This window comes from Tasmannia lanceolata, unplaced genomic scaffold (assembly GCF_043159265.1).
Source record: "Tasmannia lanceolata isolate RefF3 unplaced genomic scaffold, GAP_Taslan_0.1 ptg000004l, whole genome shotgun sequence".
NCBI classification, from domain to species: Eukaryota; Viridiplantae; Streptophyta; class Magnoliopsida; order Canellales; family Winteraceae; genus Tasmannia; species Tasmannia lanceolata.
The window spans coordinates 1,344,881-1,363,056 of NW_027518681.1; the positions used below are offsets into that span (position 1 = coordinate 1,344,881).

Sequence of the window (18,176 nt, forward strand, 5' to 3'; positions counted from 1 at the left end):
GTATGGGATAGGCTTGGCCTAGACAATGGCGTTCCATGAGCTCTTCAGCTTTTGTCCTGTTAGTTAGGTACATAACATTTCATGGTTTCCATTAGCTCTTGCACCCTTAATTTAAACAAGAAAAATGTTACACATACAAGACCAGTAAGTAAAAAGTGAAATTTTCTCATGCCACACACAATCCAATGACTACATCATACAAAGGCAAAGGTGATAACAGCATGTTACACATACAAGACCAGTAAGTAAAAAGTGAAACTTTCTCATGCCACACAGAATCCAATGACTACATATCATACAACACTAGCTAGGCAAAGGTGATACAGCTCTCTCTCTCTCTCTCTCTCTCTCTCTCTCTCTCTCTCACACACACACACACACACACACACACTTATTCCAAGACCCAAATCTCTTCTTCTACATATATAAATTATCATATCAAGTAGGAAGTTTATAAATAATATAAGCAGACAGTGCATTTCTTAAGGGCACTTTGGCTTGCCCTTGTTATTGAGCTTGTCTCTGTAACAAGGGCACTCATTCTTGTTCCCATAAGTCCCTGAAGGAACACACTTGCATTCTCCACAGCAGATCCCACAGTACTTGACGCAACGATCTACCACACTAGCTTTTGAGCACCTCTTATTGCACTTTGAAGCACAAAAGCCTGAATCAACACCAACTAAAAGAACAAAACCCACTTGTAAAATCAATCAAATATGTTGTAACTTGTAAGTAAACCAAAAAAAGAAATTTAAGAGGTGGGTTTTTGTGTTAGATCCTTACCCGAATCTGCCATGGTTGCTTCAAGGTAAGATAAGCTTAGAATAAGCATTAAAAATACCAAGGTGGTGGAAAGCTTTGTCATCTTTTTAGACAGAAATAAAGGGAAAGATATGGGTTTAAGGTGAGAAACGAGGAAAGCAATGAAGTCAGTGGAGTGGAAAGATTGTTGAGAGTTGGTATTTATAGAGGGTAAAGTGAGTGTAGTCGGTGGGTCTGCGGTGGAAAGCAGGTGTGGGGCCCATAAAACCGTGTGGGCCTGAGATGGCTCTCCAATGGTGGGGCCCACAATGGTTCAGATGTTTGTAGGAAGATGAGAGTATCTTTCCCTTTCTTTTATAAGGTTTTTTATATGGTACTGTAAGCGTGTATAGTCCAGTATTTTTCAGAAAGTATTATACAGGCTACACCATAGGATGATCCAAACCGGTCTATTTGTTGGGGTACGAAGTGTATCGATTATGCCTAAAATATCATTAGGTTGTGCCAAAAAAGGGATTTGTCAGGACCATCGCAAAAGGCATTTCGCAGTGTTAGACCAGCCACCTTGTGAATGATGACAAAATCTGCTGAAAAATGAGCCTCAGTAGCTGCTCTGACATGCGACAAACCATATGCGAAATGCCTTCTCGGATGGTCCTCGGCAAATCCCGCCCAAAAAATCATTTTCATGAAATCATACTATTCCTCCAATCTATAGAGGAACTGCAAACTATGGAAACCTCTATAGATTGGAACGTTGGATCAACCTATGAAAATGATTTTTGAACAACAGCCTATTTATTTTGTAGGTTATCAATTGGACGGTTTGGATCATCCTATTCATACAGTACGTTTTTGAAAAATATTGGAATATACAGGCTTACACCATATATAAAGTACGGTATTTTCAGACAGGTATATATTTTCAGAGAGGACAGTGGAGAGTAGATCGAAGTCTTAGGATCATCACATGAAGATGATTTACCGGGTACAGTCAATTTATGAGCGGTTTAGATCATCCTGTGAAGTGGGCCCACTGTACATTTTGCAAAAATACTTGACTCTTTACACGCACTCACCACATAAAATCTCTTCCTTTATTACTTCATAATTGAAAGAGGAATGCTTCGAGAAACGTTCTACGAGGGGTAGGTGGCTCTCTTGATTTTATTAACAGAAGACAGCTGTTGGGTGCAAAAAGATTGAAACTGCCCCGATTCGATTTCCAGACCTCACTGTAAAAGTAAGAATTTGCACCAATCAAATGATATTAACCATCAGATGTCTCAGATGGGGTGTGGAGGCACAGTAACATCTTCCTTGGGTGAATAAAATTTGGAAAGGAGTGCTTATTTTAGTTTGAAAGCCTTTCGTATGGCAATACCACATGCCAATTGACACCAGAATAATGAAAGATGAGTATTGTGAGGGATTTGCTAGCGTCCATCCCAAAAGGCATTTGGCTGATGTTCTGTTGCATGTGAAAGCAGCCACACATGCTCACTTACAGCAGATTTTGTTTTCATTCACAAGTGGCTGCCGTCACATGTAATAGACCATCCACGAAATGCCTTTACCGATGGGTGCTAGCAAATCCCATATGGAGAAGATATATATCCACCCCCTTTTCTTCCCAGAGCCACACCTCTCCTCTAGTTATGACTTTTGACTACCTTTTTCTTTTTATAGGTAAGCTGGGGTTTGGCAGGGAACCCTACCGGTTTATTAGAATGCGAAGGATATTATAGTCAGCATACAAAACGCTAATCCTATCACAAGAATAGGGATACAGACCAAGAGAAAAAAGAAAAGACGCATCTTTAGAAGCAATATCTAAGGAAAAGTAGAAGCATAAAGTATCTCAAGAACCACTAATAATCTAAGGCGTCTGTCATCCTCTTGCTCAACTTCCTAGCTCTCTGGCTCTTCTGTAAATTCTGGTGGTTCTTTCTATTCACCTCCTGTCATGCTTCATTTTGGTGGGATTGGTGAGTTTGCTTTTCCTTTCCGCAAGCAATTCATTGAGATGAATTTCTTGATTCATATAATGTCTTTTTTTAGAGGTTAAAATTCCTGGTTTTCAGTTTCTTCTTACTTAACTTCCTATGTTTCCTCTGTTTCAGAGCAATACTGTTTTGCCTCTTCTATATCGTTGTCTTCTATCTCGGGGCTATCCAGTACACTAACTGTGTTTGCCAAAGTGATATTACCTTGCTCTGAGCTTTTGGAATCCATGATTCTCATGATGAATCTATTCTTTCAGATTGGGCTCCTTCCCTTGTTCAGAGAGGTAGTATCATTTGCTTTCCTAACCCATTCCTTCTTGTATTTCTTTTTTTTCAGGGTCTTGTGGGGCCAATGGGCATCTAACAGTGACATGGTTGAAATCTTGGGACTTACATGCATATGGTCGCCATTTATACTCAACCATATGTTTTTTCGGTCGGTTGGGGTCTCGATGTGAATGATGTTTGAGAGCTCTTTTCCAGCATCTACCTCAACATAGATTATGGTGTAGAAAAGCCTTGAGGGCGCCCAATGGCAATCACCAGTTTGCTTAGTCTTTTTTTGTCTAGAACTTCAGATGAAGACCTAGGAACCTTCCTTTTCAAAAAAAAAAAAAAAAAGACGTGGGAATCTGACCCAGATTGGAATTGTTGTGAGTTTCAGAGCACACTAGGATCCATCTTTGAAGAAGGAGAGGTCTCCCTCCAAAAGAGCTTGATGTAGATTCCAAAGCCTGGGAAATATCCTCTTCATTTGTAAATTTAAAGATATAAAATGTATTTGCAAGGATAAACATTTGGAACTCTCCTTTCAAATTTTACTTTTTCTGCAAATAGCTTTTAAGAGCAGGAAATATGGTTTTTTCCCCAGAAGGTATCCACAAGGCTGCAAACTCATACTCAAAGTGCAGTGAGATGGGATCTCCTAGGTATCCCTAACATGCACGTATTGTAGTTATCCCTTATCCCTTATATATATATATATATATATATATATATATATATATATATATATGAGAAAACGGTTCATACACACATGTGTAGATAAGTTATCTACACACTAGCTTAAAATACAGTGGGAGCCACATTATTTGGGTGATCCAAACCATTCATTTTTAAGGCCCTCACATAGATAGGGTGTCCACAAAAAATTAGATCCATAGGATCATCCTAACCATTCGAACTGTGGAGGCAAAAAATAAACTAATTTGTGAAGTGCAGTGAGATGGGACATATCCTCCTCTTGTATATTTAATTCCCTCTTGTACATTTAATTTCTTATGATTAATAAAATTTCAGGTGTCTACCTAAGTTTCTAAATAATTCTCGTCAAACAATACGAATATACAATATTTGGTGATTGTCATGTGGCACGAAAGAATGATGTTTTATTGGTGTGAATTTTGGATATTGGAGATCGAATATAAGTTCTGTGACACACGGACGGTTCAGATCAACCGAATATTAAAGGTTCCTCATTACGAGAAGGAAGTTTCGAACCTCTGTGAATTTTTGAGCTGTCTTGAATATTAATGTGGTAGGTCATGAAATTATTATGCAGTTGTAGACATGTTCCACGTGTACGGTGAAAATTGGATGCAAGTAAAATGACTTTAGTAAGTGAGGATTGCCTAGTGCTAAGTTGGTGGGCCCATGCATTAGAAAAGATGAACTTATGAGGCATTTAATTTTGGAGATGATATCCCCCCCCCCCCCCCCCCCTAAATGGATAAAATACCCCCCCCCCCCCCCCCCCCGCGCGCGCGCGCGCGTAAAGGTTTATGAAAATATGGTAGTGGCATATCAGTAAATATATACATTGTTTTCTATTATGGACTTGAGTGGGGGCCGCTTAGATATGAGATTGGGTGGGACCCAGCCTAGTATGGGACATGTTTAAAGGACCTTGCCTAACATTCCATTAGCTCTGGAACTTTTGGCATATTTGTAAGGTGCCTAACATTTGGTATCACGTCCCGTTTCGAGTCATTGAAGGGGTGAACTGTGGAGAGGACTATCTGGAAAGGGCTACTTGGTTAAAAACAAAAAAGCCAAAGTGAAAGCCGCTAGAGTAAAGTTGTCACAGAGTGGGCCATCACGGAAGGGGTGACCTGTGGAGAGGGCTACCTGGGTAAAATGCCAGAGTGAAAGCCGTCACAGAGTGGGCCACCGAGGACGGCGAATACGGAAGAGTGGTGGAATGTTACTGTCCTAACTGGGGGCTTGCTTAGGTATGGGACCAGGTGGAACTCGGCCTAATATAAGACATGTTTAAATGGCCTTGCCTAACACGTTCCATCAGCTCTGGAGTTTTTGGCCTATTGGTAAGTACCTAACATTTTCGTTGGCACGTGATTTCCTAGCTTGTTGGTCAAGTAAAAACCCTTCACAATTTGACCACCATCATACTTTTAGCTTTTGCATTTTCCATATGGGAAATGATATTTGCGCCAAGTGTTTCTATAAACATGCGCTCCACTTGTCTGTCGTGTAGTATTTAAAGAGCTTTTTGAGAACCGTAATACCCTCTGAAATCCCTTAAATACTACACGACAAACAAGTGGAGCGCTTGTTTATCGAAACACCTTGGCTACTGCACGACAAGCAAGTGGAGCGCTAGATTTCATTTCCCTTTCCGTACAGGAAGGATGGAAAACGCAATAAAGCGAGGTTCCCAACTTCCCATCCGAATTCGTGAAGAAGCATTAAAAATTGGAATTGGTATTCAAGTATGAGGACCCCGTAATTATTGTTGAATTTGTACGAATAACAACTCAAATATGCTCGCTGACAACAGCTCAACAACCTTATTTATCTCTTGTTAGGTTAGGAAAGATGGAACTCAGACTATGTCCTCGTTGATAGGCTGACTTGACTTGAAGCTATTGGCTACTGATATTTGCACTAGCATGTTTTGATATTGACACAAACTCACCTTGTCTTTCTTTTTTAATTGGCTGTTGAGAGTTTTTTGGAAATTGTGATATAGCTTTTGATAGCTGATAAATAACAAAAGACAAGGTGAGTTCGTTTCATTATCAAAACAGGGCAAAAATGCCTCTAGTAGACTTCCAGAGAATCTAGATAATCAAGTTTGTTTTCAAAGCATAACATGCATCTGTGAGGCGTCTATGACTCACTGATGAGGAGCATTCCTTTGCACTCTTTACATTAGTCCTGGCTCATTAGTGTAAGTTTCTTTTCTTTTCTTTTCTTTTTTCCATTGGCCACTTGTTAGTTAGGGTCTAGTCTTGTCATTTTTTAGTATTCACACCACACGCACAACGAAAGCTATTTTGCATCTATTAATTTTGATTTCCCTTCTAAAGTGATCGGAAACGCCTCTCGAAGGGGGAAGCACACTTCCAAGGAATCGAGTTTCCAAAGCACAACATGCATCACTGTTTCCAAAGCATAAGATGTATTGGCGAGGCATCTATGACTCAAGAAGTTCACCACACTCACTACATAAGCTATTTTGTATCTATTAGTTTTGGGGCAGTGATAAATCGACCCCCAAATATCATAAATTGAACCCCTATGTGTCTTTCTCTCTCCTCTGGGTTAGATTTAATAGGAGAGAGAAAGACACGGGGCGATTTAAGATATACGGGGGTCGATTTATCACTCCCCTAGTTTTGTTGTCCCTTCCAAAGTTACCAGGAATGCCCTCCCTAGAAAGTGGGAAATGCACTTTCGAGGAAGCACATTTCCAGAGTATAATACTCAAAACTAATATTGGCACCACAAGTTTTAATCTCTTTTTAAACAACTATCAAATGTGATTACCTTTTCCAAAAACTATCAGCAGCCACTGGTTGATATGCTTGACCGTCATATTTAAGATAAGGCCTAACAATGCTTCAGCAACTCTTTGTATAACATTAAACTAGAGAGAAAGAACAAAAGCGAACCGGATTAATGCTCCAAACTGACCTGCGACACCCAAATAGCGAACCAACTTAGCCTACCCTCATCGTGCCGCTTGCCAGGCTACTATTGTACCCCATACCTGTCCCGTACTACATACGGAACGAACCACATTCCATGTAACATTGGTACATATCCGTCACCAGGGAATTGCATATCCTATTTTGAGAATAACGTTTACCAAGAACAAATTGCACCTTACAAAAGTGAAAGTTGCAAATTTGAAAAAACAAGTTACCTAAATTGAAATTACAAATCACACATAATGTATAAATATAAATATATATATCAAATTTCAGTTATTTATGAAAAATACTAATTAACGTTTTTGAAAATAAATTTATCTTAGTATGGTCATGTAATTAAGAAAAAGCCTTAAACATATCTTATTAAGATTGTTTTGCCCAATTTCACTCAATTTCTTTCCTTGTATGCTCTCTATCCTTTCTCATGACAACAACCTTTCTACCTGTATGAAAGTGGTCGAAGAAGCAAACAAAATATGAAAGAGAGGGATAAAAGATAGAAGACGAAAAAAAGAAGAAAAAGAGGTACAAGATGTTAACGGCAACTACAACCATACATTCTTTGTATGGCTTCCTGCCTTGTTGAGCAATGTCAACTACAGCCTACACATTCTATGAATATCTTGTTGCTTTGTTTTGTACATACTATGTATAGATCATTGCTTGTTTAGGAGATCATTTTCCTTTTTGTATTCCCTTAGTCAAGGGATTATACCTTTGTAATATCTATAAATACATCTAGCTCATGAATAGAGAGGTACAAGATTCACAATACAAAATCTCTTCTTTACTCGGTTCACATGGTATCAGAGCCAGGCTCGATCCATCGTACTTTCCTCTGGCATTCAACGGTGTTGCTCCATTGATTGTTGCTATTGTAGCTATCTGTTCTTTTTCTGCTACTTTGCTGAATCCGATCTGTCCCCTTTAAAGAAAAAAAAAAAACAGTCAACTTCAATGTGTTTGGTGCGTTCATGGAAGACATCATTGTTTTTTATCTATTATTTTGTCCCTCTACGAGCCTCAATCTTACCGAGAGGCTGCCTCTGACCCAAAGTGGCAGCAAGCTATGATAGAAGAGCTTACAGCCTTACAAAATACTAATACTTGGGATCTTGTAGATCTTCCTCCTGGAAAGTCTGTTGTAGGATGTAAATGGGTTTATAAGATCAAAACCAAATCCGATGGATCTATTGAAAGGTACAAAGCTCGCCTTGTTGCTAAAGGGTTCACCCAAGAGTACGGAATTGACTACGAGGAGACATTTGCCCCTGTTGCTCGTATGACGACTGTACGATCACTTATTGTCGTTGCCTCTACTCGACACTGGTCGCTGCATCAAATGGATGTTAAGAATGCATTCCTAAATGATGATCTTCATGAAGAAGTATACATGAAGCCTCCTCCTGGTCTTTCACACAAGTCTCGACAAGTTTGCAAACTTCGCCGTGCCTTGTATGGTCTCAAACAAGCCCCTCGCTCCTGGTTTGAGAAATTTCGTACTGCCATTCTCCACCATGGTTTTTCTCAAAGTGCATATGATTCTGCTATGTTCATCCAAAGATCACCTCGTGGACTCGTCATTTTACTTTTATATGTTGATGATATGGTTATTACTGGTGATGATCTACGCGGCATTACTGACGTATTATACCTTTGTAATATCTATAAATACATCTAGCTCATGAATAGAGAGGTACAAGATTCACAATACAAAATCTCTTCTTTACTCGGTTCACACAAGATAGCTCAACTCAACTCAACTCAACTAAGCCTTTGTCCCAAACTAGTTGGGTAAAGAGGTACAAGATAGGATTTCTAAAAATAAAAGAAGAAAGAAGAAAGGTAATATCTAATTTTTATTTTTCCATTTTTTTTTTCTAAAATCTTTTAGCAAGCAGTCAACCAATGGTCGAAAGAAGAAAAAGAAGAAGACCATTAAGAAGCAAATGTAATTTTTTATTTTATTTGTTCATTTATTTATTTTTTATTTCTAAAATATACTACTCATCCTTATTTTTATTTTTTTTCCCTTTTATTGTTTTTTTTTAAAATATGCATGCAGAAGGCCAATGGCAAGAAGGAGAAGAAGGACGACGGGAGAAGGAACAAGGAAGAAGAACAGAAAGGAAGAAAATGTAATTTTTAGTTTTAGTTTTTCTTTTCAGTTATTTTGAAACATGCATGCAGTACTGCTTTTTTTTTTTTTCCTTCGGTTTTTTTTTTTCTGAAATATGCGTGCCTACTGTCTTTATTTTTTCCTTTTCTATTTTTTTTCCCGAAATATGCATGCATTACTGTATTTTTTTTTTCCCTAGACGCTTCCCCAACCCTTAATGCTTCCCGCTTACTCCTTCCTACAAGCCCTCACTTTTTTATTTGCTTCCTGTTTAGCTTTCTGTACTGGCAACTATGGTCCAAATCGAGTCATATTTGAACAGCTAAAAGAATGAACTTTATCATAAATAACAAACATGAAGTGATGTGATTAATGATAAATATCCTCCATAAACAAGCTATTGCCATGACAATATGGACGAACCAATAATTACTCTATCAATAGTACATATAGGACAACAGCAGCTTGCGAATGGGATTTGGTGGTCAATATTAATTAAATAACACCACTAACCCAGCACAACAGATATGGCAACCTATATGAACAGTTCAATTTTCTTTTGAATATTTGCACAGAAAATATATAAGACACCTATATACAAGTAGATATGTCTAAAATAACTTAGCCGCCCATACCATACAAAGGATGACAGTGTTGGCTATTAGAGTTCTCTTGGGTATAATCACCAGAAGACAACAAGTTGACCTGCAGAAGAATAACCAAGAATTTAGCTATCATGAGTGTTCAAATGGATAACAATTCCAAGGAACATTTGACATATGATACCTTTATGATTTCAGATTTTGAACTAGGGCGAAGATATGCTGCTAGGACACTCATATGGAAATCCTGTGTTCATAACAGAAACAAAATTTTGAGTAAGACTATTTACATGGAAAGTATTAATCATCCAAGCAATACTAAATACTTCCCAAGAGCAGTGCAATAAATGAGTAGATCAATTAAACTAATCACGTGTTCTTAACATACTTTGTCAGCAGTCAGTCTGGCCAAGACTATAAATGAATAAATCAATAAAATTAATCACATGTGCTTAAAGTACTTTATAAGCTGTTGGTACGGGCAACTATAAACTCATGTTTTCTTCCTTTTCCTTTTCCTTTTCTTTTTTCATAAAGTTAGAACCGTTGAATTTGACTTCACACAATTGCAGACTTTGGTTAGCAATTACCATAAATTTGCAGAGTCTATGAGAAAATTTAATCAAATTGTACTTTTGCTGATCTACAATTTTTATGCTTGGGAACACCCTCACAAAAATCATGGAACAAAATATAACAAATTGCAGATGAGAGTGAAAAACATTCTTCAATGAAAGGAAAGAAAATATAATCCAGTTGAGAACTAATACTGAGCACATAAAACGGATAGGAGCAAAATTAGTCAGATCTTGGAAAATTGGAGGAAGATAACTTTACTAACTAACAATTCATTCCTGCACAAGTCATAGCTTTGGTAAACAAATCCATTATGTCTTCTAGTTCGGGAGAATCATAAGAAAATCAATCCCAAAAGAAGAAATAAAAAATGATATGACAAACTTCAAATGTTTGGTATTCATGTAAGAGACAGGGTTGATAGTCATTAGCATTTCAATTATAATGTTTGCATCAAGGGAAGGACTTCAGAAATATGTAGAACAAACCAAACCTAGCTTTTCCATACAGCTAGAATCACATGATTGTCTTGTCTCCTACAAATACAGAGTGATCCATACAACCACGACGAAAACCATATTCGGTGATGATAGAACTAAACTGCTCAAACCAAGCACTAGGAGATTGTTTGAGACCATATATTGCCTTTCTTAACTTACATACATTGCTTGATGCACCCTCCCCTAAGAACCATGCCCACGAGGTTGCTCTATAAAAAACTGTGTAGATCATCATAAAGAAACTATGATTTGTGGATACATATACGAGTGTCGCGTGTCGACACGGACACGGAGTGTCATACACCACAACCCTTCCAAAATCTAGAAATGGTGACATAGCTAAAACATAAAGTATATATTTTTATGATTAGAGAGTTAGGGCATTAGGGAAATGATATCCTCCCCCCCTCTTTTACGGTTTCTGTGAGAATGGTTAACTGCTTCAGGATAAATTCACCCCCTTTAACGTTTTTCTTTGCCTTTAAAACTTAACGAATAACATTAAAGGGGGGGATTTTACCCATCAGAGAGGGGGGGGGGGGGGGGGGGGCGAATATCATTCCCCATATATTATTGGAATAAGAGTTTGTTTAGGGTTTTAGGTTTAGGGGAAGAGATAAAACAACAAATATTAGTTAAAGAAGAGCTAAATAAACCTTTGCCTTCTCCTTCCTCTAGCCCGTCTTCTTCTTCTACCAGTAGAAAGAGGAAACTGCCTGTGGACTTGCTAGAAATGGAAATTTCCCTAAAAGTCTTAAAAAGGATGGAATATCTAGAGGAATATGCTTCAACACGCTATCCTACTCCAAAAGAAATCACCAGGGACCTCTTAAAACAGCAATGGAAAGCATTCAAGGAGGAAGCTAATGGGATGCGAGAAGCGCATTTTATTCTCACCGACAAACGGACACTTAAAGAATCGCATTCGCCTCTGCACAAGCACCCCTTATTCCTCAAGCTTTTGAAGGAAGAACTGACTTCCCGGCGCCTTTGGTGGGAGAAGGTTAAGAAGAGGGTGATGAGTAATTTAGAGGCTATGATTGCTAGGAAGAAAGCCTCAGAGATGCAGGCTTCATCGGACAAGGAGCTTTCACTCTTAATGTTGGATGACGAGGTGTTTTTCTCTGAAGTGACAGGCCCAATTCTGGATTTGAAGAATTCATCAAATTATGTCTTCAGGAGGATGGTGCTGAGTAGGATTTCTGTGAGGAATTAGAGGGGCTTGACATTGCTTTCTTTGGTCTTTGGTCTTTGCTCGTTTAGATGGATAAGGAGGTTTTTTGGGCACATTTGTCTCTGGCCTTACGATGATTTTGATGTATTGTTGATATGGGTGTTAACAAAAGTAATGGGAGTTGACTTGTATAAAGGACTGACTTATAGAGAGTTGTTTTTGGATATACCATAGTGAAGACTGCCAAGGGCATGGTACAGGAAAATGTAAAATGGCTTTATCCTTGAAATTGTTTTGCCAGGTCTCACTTGTCTGGTTCTGGGTATGCCCAGTCCAGTCTCATTGGTATTTTGTAATTCAGGACCGGACTCCTGGTCCCCAATGCTTTTCCAATATCAATGAACTATGTCATCTTTCCAAAAAAAAGAAGAGCTAAATAAAGAGTTTATAATAAATGAAGAGTTAATAGTAAAAGGTTGTTACTTAATGGAAAGAGGAAGTGTCCGTGTTGTGGAAGTAGCGATCGAAACTTAGAATATATAGAAAAGGGAAAATGTCTTTTCATGGACATAAAAACCTTGTTTTCATCTCCAACATGTAGAATCCTTCAAGCAGTTCTGCAATTCAAGATGCAGATACATCATTCTAGTTTCTAACTATTGATTAAAGACTTACAAAGATAACCAGCAGAAGGCATGTAAAGATTAGGGGGCGTATCAACGACGTGGGCAACTTTCTTAAAAGAATGGAGGCAATAACTAGAAGGCATGTCAAGATAGAGAGACCGGAGAATATCAATGACATGGGCAACTTTCTCAAAAGAACAAGTGCAGATGATCCAAGCAATGATACATTGATCCTTGGCCATCCATGTCTTGAATTATAGATTTTTCTCTCATGTGAGTTTCATATCTTTTCCTTCAACTGTACTTTAAAATATTATGGAGGTGGAAATGAGGAACCGCCAAGATTATCTAAGATCCTTAGTCTCCTAGCAATAGGAAGAATCTAACCTTCCTATAGAAAATTATTGTGAGAAAGTTTGATGCTTACGGGTTTAGGTAGAAGAAAGAGATCGACCTTGAATTGAACGAAGTAATAGAAGATGGAGTTGACATTAGAATCAAACAGATAAGAGAGAAAAGGATGAGTAGATAATAAAAACAGAAGTAGAGAAAGAAAGAAAGGAGAGAGGTTGTACTATGTGAGATAGATGAAGAAAATTCATTATGACAATGAAGAAGGGGATGAGTAGTGAAACACAGGGTTTCAGGATTGGAATAAACAAGAGAAGATTCGCTTATGTAAGGCAGTTTGAGTAACTTATACTAGCATAGCCAACTCAATATAAACTCCATCGGACCTCTAAGTTGTGACTTCCTATCAGTCTCCTATTTATGTTAGTTGCATGTAAACAAAGCATAGAAAAATAAGACTTCCAGCTGAAAATTTGAGAGAGGTGGAGAAGAAGAGGGGGGGGGGGGGGGAGGTGTGTGGTTGGCGGGGCAGATGAAGTGAGAAACTTAGTAGGAATATTAAATGAGCTATATTTTCAAAGGGATGAAAATAAGAGAAAACAAAAGACGAGAATGAAAAAACACTAAGGTTTTGAAAAGGAAATAAAAATGATATTTGATCAAAGAAAAATGAAACTCGTATTAGGGATTTGAAAGGTAAAGAGAAAGATGGAGATTAATGAATAGAATGATACTGGTAGAACTTTGATTGGCAGCATTAGCAGATCCTATGTTCAAACCCGCTTATTTACCGTAAAAGCTCTTAGTCTTTGATGAATTGAAGTGATGGGGAACAGAATCGCTCTCACCACGTTAAGAATTATAACAAATCGAGTGTGCCAATCTAGAGGGGTGTGGCCAGAAAAACTTGTCGGATGGGTTTCTTCTCCAGAGAAGCTCTACGCTTATGGTTAAGACCATGGCCCAAAAGCTCAACAGAGCTGCCCTTTCCCCTGTGGTATCAGTCCTTGTTAGTAAGGAATGCAAGGAAGTCTCTTCCTCGAGATGGTAAGAAAATCTCGAGAAAAGAGGCAGAATCGAGGGGGGGGGGGGGGGGGGGTAGTAGGACCATCAATGCTACCCATCTGTCGGATTGGAAATGCTCTGGCTGTGGATATAGGAATTTTGGGAGTCGGAGGTGTTGGACTTGGCCCAAGGAGGGAGTGCAAGGAAGGAATCTCTTAGGAGGTACTGCAAATTCACCCCCTTAGACTAGACCTTGCAATGGCTTGCTGGAGATAAGCATACCAATCAAGCAGATCGAATAGCGACCTTTGGCCCTGAAAAAATGTTTGGTGGGATCGACGATTAACGGTAAATGGAGTCCGGACGAGATATGGGCAAAAGACAAAAGTCTCTAGAATATGCCCCAACTACCAAAACCTTTCTTGATTGGGCCACAACTAGTCCTCTTCAGTTTTGACTCTGAATCCCTTGGCTTCTCCAACAAGGAATAGGGGCCTTTGGTGATCTCCTTTCCTCTCTAAAACATTGGAATCCATCGATAACCTCTTCAGTGAAAGCTAGATTCCATGATATTCAGCTCCATTTATGGTCCTCATCAACAATTGAGGCCTTAGGGAAGCACTATGGGCAAGTAATCGAAGTTCAATTGACAGGTAGTCATGACCATTGTATGAGATATGCCTCAGCTAAGGTTTTATCCAAAGAATGGAAATATCATATTCCTTTTATTCGCCTCAAAGCTAGTTCAAGCAGTTTCCGAATACATACTGAAGAGGTAGAAGAAGAGATGCCTTCTGGTGAAATGCTATCCATCAAGGAAGGATCTCCTAGTGCATCTCAAGAGGTGGAAGGCAAGATCAGCAACACGTCACATCTAAAGAGCAACCCAACCAGAGAAAGCAAAGGAAAATCTTTTCCAAGGGAAGGCTAAAGGGAGAAAAAAGAGCAGTTAAGGAAAATTTTTGAATTTGAGTCGAACAGGTGGTCCCAGACCGATGTGCAATACTCAGAATGGCGCATGCAAGGTCAAAGAAAGAAAAAAGTAGAAAAGGAAGGAAAATCCACCTGTACGGATTCCCAGAGTGCAATAATGGCTAGCACAGATAGCACTCATCTGAAGGCCACAAGGCAAGTTTCAAGGAAAGGTAAAGAAATATCTACTAGATTTTTTAAAGGCTCGAGAAAATCTAATGAGCGCCTCGAAAAGTCAAGTGACAAAGCTTATTGGGCCAAGAAGGGCAAGAGTCACTCGTGGGGACATAGTGGTCCTTTAGTATGGAACTCGAAGAGGTACCGTAATAGAGAAGGTTCCGTCTCGAGGAGAAGCGACAAATCCAAGAGAAGTAATCATCATTTCAATCTCCTGACGCTTCAGGCTTTTAAAGGAGGGTTATCACTATTTAAAAGAAAGCTTCTGAGTCGCTTCAAAGCAGGAAAGAACAAGAAAAAGAAGTACCTTCATCCTCTCAAGACCTAATGGAAAACCCTAATTCTTCAGGAAAAGGAAATGAGGAAGATAGGAAAGGAGAAAGGAAGATAGAACGGGAGGAGCCATCTGACGTGAACAAAAAAAACCACCAAAGGTCAAAGAAAAAAGGCCATACGAAGGGCCCCCGACACCAAAAGAACTGGAAATGGAGATTTTAAAGAGAGACTGGAAACAGTTCAAGGCAGAGACCACAAAAAATATAGAGGAATTCTTCACCGTAGCAGGTACAAGAAATATAAAAAAAAAAGTGTTTCGAAATACAAACTCCCCTATTTTCAAAAAGCCCTTGCAAAAGAAAGAGCGAAAATGAGGCTAAAGTGGGAGTCTGTGCAAAGAGCGAGAGAAAGGCAACGGTTATCTCCCCAAGAGGAACCGCTGTCTTATCAAGTAGAGGAAGATGCCAGTGTAGGGGAGGAGATGGACAACTTCTTGGCGCTAGGGGATGTCTTCGATAGAGGGTCAGGTGACCATTCACCAAAGGACAAAAGTGAGGAGGTAAAAGGAAACAATAAGATTCAGGGACAGGGAAAGAATGGGTCTCTGGGACCTAATGCCTAGAAATTTCCCTTTCATCTCGCTTTTGTATATTTTTTTCTCTTTTTGGGTAGGCTTTTGGTGTCCTTGATTATCCACTTCGGTTCAATAGTTTTTTAGTGTAAAGTTCTTGAAGGATTTTGAAGATTGTCGAGAAGTTTGGGTGCAGAAATCTCTGTTTGAAAGCTTGTGGTAGAGGCGTAGAGTTGAGCTAGAGTAAGGATATATCTCAGCATAAGGAATCTTTAAAGTGGGAGATGTCATTAGAGGTAGGGTCCCGACAATTTTTTCTTCAACATAAGTGCTTATTGGAAGATACAAAAGAACATCAACGTAGGCTTGAGGAATCAAGTTCTTTGCTGCTTGGGATGTATTTTCTTCCTTGTCCTGAAGAGCAAGACATATGAACGAAATGAAGTAGTTGCCTGATGATTTTCGACCCTCTTATTTTCTTGCCTCTACTGAAGGAAGCCTCTTGGTACTGTACCGGAAGAAAATTGAAGGAATTCGGGTGAAATGGGAGGGCAGTGGATCATCTGGGACAGGTTTAGAATGGATAAGTTTTTAAGATGGAGAAGTACTCAAGATCCCTAGTGGGGATTGCAATGGAGTTGTGTGAATCTTTTGTTAATGAATGATAAGGAAATAGGATATACAATACTTTCCTGACCTGGTTAAAGTTTCTTTTTATTGACATTAAAGCTTGCTCTAATCATGGGGGACTCCGGGTCCCTTTCTCATGCACTTATAAGTATGATTTATGAATATTAATGTCATCTTTCAAAAGAAAATTGAAGTGATGGGAGAGAAGAAAACCTAATAAGAAAAGAGGGAGATGTCAATAATGTGGGCAATGATCTATACATAAAAGTACAAGAAAAAACTGAGATATCCTTCGTCGCACCAATATTCTACTTCTATGTATCAACTAAGGTTTTAAATTTCAGTTTCGGTTTTTGTTTCAGTTTCGGTCATCATGGAAACAGAAATATTTCAGTTCTGGTTGGATATTTTAATAGAAAATTTGCAAAATTACGGAAACATATAAAAACATATCCAAATGATAGAAACAAAAACATTTCGGTCATTTCATGTTGGTTTCAATGGAAATTTACAACAGTGGTAGCAACTAGACATGCCAAAAGAGCAGCAAAGTTATTTTCTCATTTTTTTTTTAACGGTAACGAAGTTATTTTCTCATGAGCATACTAATTCAAGTATCATTCAATAGAAAGACTTTTCTTTATTAATAGTTACATAGCATGAGGAGTCATATTTAAATCTATAACTTGGGGAGAAATGCCTTTCTTTATCCAATGGTACTGAACATGCATTTTGTAAACGGTTTAGGAAGAGAGAGAGACATGCAAAAGGATATGAAAGATATGCAACAGGATATGAAAGATGTGAAAAGGATAAGAAAGACAAAACATTACTTCTGCATAATGAAGGCCAGCCATAATAAGAGTTACAAAACTCAAGATAATTGTTTCTTGGACTTAATAATGCTAACACTTGGTCAATATTCTATATTAGAACAAAAGCCTTACCCTAAATGGATCACCCCTCAAAGACTGCACGAACATAGAACTTCTCGATCCCCTTCCCTGAAAAGGAAGCTCTAATCCATTAATGATTAAAATTAGATTCATCACAATAAATGAACACTATCATGAATGTTTAGTTTCCTCGATAATGCAATTTTGATAATGTAAATTAATAATGTCAAAAAAAAATCCTATCAATCATATAAATCATAATCACTCACATGGATGAGTTCAATGAAAAACTGGATGATTAGTCCTGCAAAAGTCTCCACATGACATGATTCTCAACTCCAAGAAATTCCTTAGACATGCTTCTCGAAGAGTTTCATTAACATAGAAAAATCAATAATTTAATGTGGAGCCATATTTTGTTCCATAAAATGATCATATATGAAGCTGTTAACTTGCACTAAAACCAAATTTCTTTAATTGTTAACCTCACTTTTGAAAATAAAAGAGTGCTTAACTTTAACTTTGAAGAACAACATAACCGTAGCCTGTCGAACTGAAAGGATTTTATGCATCAATGAGGAGCTAAGTACACACAGACAGACAACATAACCTTTACTAATGTTTTTACCAATGTTCTACAACTTGCCGATTGAAAGAGGCACTTCTCCTATCATACTGTCGAAACCATTCTTTTGTATTGCTTACATGCCTGCTACTTCTTTCCAGGTGGTGGAAACACTTGCTGGTCTTGTATCTCGATGCTGATTCGGCTTGTTCAGAGAGGTTAGGTTGCCCACTTCGCCAATCCACTAAGGCTGATAGAGTGACCTCACTACTCTAGTTATGCTTCTTTGTTGCTCTTGTATTTTCCTTTCTTTCTCCTTTTTTTAATGTCTGATTCCGCGTAATCCTTTTCAACAATTTTTTGTTTTGTTTTGTGCATCTGATTGAAGATTCTCTTGGCAGATTAGGAC

General features: G+C 38.4%; 2 protein-coding genes across 5 annotated transcripts in view; both read right to left on the reverse strand.

Moving 5' to 3' along the window:
- Positions 1-242: 242 nt before the first annotated feature.
- LOC143875690 (peamaclein-like) lies at positions 243-948 on the reverse strand. 3 transcript variants are annotated; one of them, XM_077377290.1, is made up of 2 exons: positions 787-948; positions 243-700 (listed from the first exon to the last, which is right to left on the reverse strand). In XM_077377290.1, exons 1-2 carry the CDS (start codon positions 866-868, stop codon positions 483-485), a joined length of 300 nt encoding a protein of 99 aa, XP_077233405.1. In that variant the 5' UTR covers positions 869-948; the 3' UTR covers positions 243-482. The 3 variants fall into 3 exon arrangements, with proteins under 3 accessions (XP_077233405.1, XP_077233407.1, XP_077233408.1); XM_077377292.1 differs by having other exon boundaries at positions 243-682; positions 787-947; XM_077377293.1 differs by having other exon boundaries at positions 243-667; positions 787-946.
- A 6,305-nt stretch (positions 949-7,253) lies between these two features.
- Positions 7,254-18,176, reverse strand: part of LOC143876006 (transducin family protein / WD-40 repeat family protein) — a 42,045-nt gene continuing 31,122 nt past the window's right edge. For both annotated transcript variants that reach the window (XM_077377606.1, XM_077377607.1), the window contains exons 7-10: positions 17,254-17,310; positions 9,633-9,695; positions 9,482-9,551; positions 7,254-7,652 (exon numbers count right to left, since the gene is read on the reverse strand). In XM_077377606.1, coding sequence (XP_077233721.1) covers positions 7,627-7,652; positions 9,482-9,551; positions 9,633-9,695; positions 17,254-17,310 — 216 coding nt within the window. In that variant the 3' untranslated portion in view covers positions 7,254-7,626. The remainder of the gene's footprint in view (positions 7,653-9,481; positions 9,552-9,632; positions 9,696-17,253; positions 17,311-18,176) is intronic.

Bases quoted from the DNA above. Each gene is read 5' to 3' on its own strand.
- LOC143875690 (XM_077377290.1), bottom strand. From the start codon at position 868: ATGACAAAGCTTTCCACCACCTTGGTATTTTTAATGCTTATTCTAAGC. The intron at 701-786 runs GTAAGGATCTAA...TGATTTTACAAG, and splicing joins AGCAACCATGGCAGATTCGG to TGGGTTTTGTTCTTTTAGTT.